A 1,777-nucleotide genomic window follows, 5' to 3' on the forward strand; every position below is an offset into this window, starting at 1 on the left:
TGTTGTTTACTGTGTGTTGTTTACTGGTTGTTGTTTATCGTGTGTTGTTTACTGGTTGTTGTTTACGGTGTGTTGTTTACTGTGTGTTGTTTACTGGTTGTTGTTTACCGTGTGTTGTTTACTGTGTGTTGTTTACTGGTTGTTGTTTACCGTGTGTTGTTTAGTGTCTGTTGTTCACTGTGTGTTGTTAACTACGTGTTGTTTACGGTTTGTTGTTTATCGTGTGTTGTTTAGTGCCTGTTGTTTACTGTGTGTTGTTTACTACATGCTGTTTACTGTGTGTTGTTTACTGTTTGTTGTTTACCGTGTTGTTTAGTGCCTGTTGTTTACTGTGTTGTTTACTACGTGTTGATTACTGTGTGTTGTTTGTTTACTGCGAGCTGTTTACTGATTGTTGTTTACTGCATGTTGTTTACTGTGTGCTGTTTGGTGTTCACTGGTTATTGTTTATTGTTCTCACCTGTCTGAACTGAGTTTCAGCGTTTTCGTCTTTGTTCTTGTCGGGATGAAGAGACAGAGACAGACGACGATACGCCTTCTTTATCTCTGCTGAGGATGCATCCTGACAGAGAGACAGACAGAGAGACAGACAGACAGTGAAAACTCATCAGTTGTCTGTATAGTTAAATCTTTTCTGTCCTCACACAAAAACTACAACAAATAATAAAATCAGAGTTAAAGTAGATTTTAAGAAAAATGATTATGTTAATAAAAACCTGACACAGAGACAGGAAATAAAGATGGATGAGGACAGACTGAGTCCTCTGATCTGTGTTAGAAACAATAAACACTCCGTCATGTTTCTATTGTCTCTGATGGACAGTAGAATTTATTACAGAGGTCTATTGTCTCTGAGGGTGGACAAAAAACAGGAATACCTCTCACTGTGACAAAATAAAACTACATCCGGTCTGAAATGGTCTCTGTGAGTCCAGCTGTTAGCATTAGCTGTTAGCATTAGCGGTTAGCCTCGGTCAGCTGAACCATTTTAACTCACTGGCAGCACTTTTCTTGTCCACACATGCTAACTGGCCTCTGTGTTTGTGTGTGCGTGGCAATCAGCTGTTAGCATGTGCGGTAACCATGGAGACGGTTAGCAGTTAGCACGGACCTGCTCCACAGACAGGAACTGATAGAAGTTCTGCGGGATCTCCTCCACCAGGTCCAGCAGCTCCAGGTCCGCGTCCCAGGCCGTCAGGGGGGGGACAGCAAAGACCAGCAGGGACAAGACGACCAGCAGGGACCCGCACGGTCCCGCACACACCGCCATCACCGACAGACAGACACCAGACACGGACCGGAGACACGAGCCTGCTGCTAGTTCACACAACAACACCGGAAACACTGCCGCTCACATCCGGGACAGACGTCACTGTCAAAATAAAAGTCCTCTGCTTCAGACTGCAGCGACACCTTGTGGAGGAACATGACGTCATAAGGTTTGGAAAGCAGATCAGATGCTGATGAATACAGTCACCTGACATCATCATCATCGTCATCATCAGAAACAGAATATATTACACATATAAACAGGTCAGGGACTGTTCTGTATTTATTGGGGGGATAAATCAGATTTATGATGTTTGAAAGGTAAAAGTTAAAAAGTCAGTTTTTCACTTGTCGTAGAAACACTTTATTTCTGGACAGATTTTAATGACATGTAAAATAAAACGTGACTCTGATCAAACGTCACTGATCATCAGATCTAGTTGTCCCACATGATGTGTTTAAGGACTGTGGAAAATTGGAGTCCAGTGATAATGTCAGTTTTTACAGT

At 42.5% G+C, this 1,777-nt stretch overlaps 1 protein-coding gene across 1 annotated transcript in view; it reads right to left on the reverse strand.

Moving 5' to 3' along the window:
• Positions 1–1,360, reverse strand: part of LOC126383204 (dnaJ homolog subfamily C member 1-like) — an 8,826-nt gene extending 7,466 nt beyond the window's left edge. The window contains exons 1-2 of the mRNA XM_050033681.1: positions 1,112–1,360; positions 461–562 (exon numbers count right to left, since the gene is read on the reverse strand). Of these exons, the coding sequence (XP_049889638.1) occupies positions 461–562; positions 1,112–1,270 (261 nt within the window). The 5' untranslated portion in view covers positions 1,271–1,360. The remainder of the gene's footprint in view (positions 1–460; positions 563–1,111) is intronic.
• Between the last annotated feature and the right edge of the window lie 417 nt (positions 1,361–1,777).

This window comes from Epinephelus moara, chromosome 21 (assembly GCF_006386435.1).
Source record: "Epinephelus moara isolate mb chromosome 21, YSFRI_EMoa_1.0, whole genome shotgun sequence".
Lineage (NCBI taxonomy): Eukaryota > Metazoa > Chordata > Actinopteri > Perciformes > Serranidae > Epinephelus > Epinephelus moara.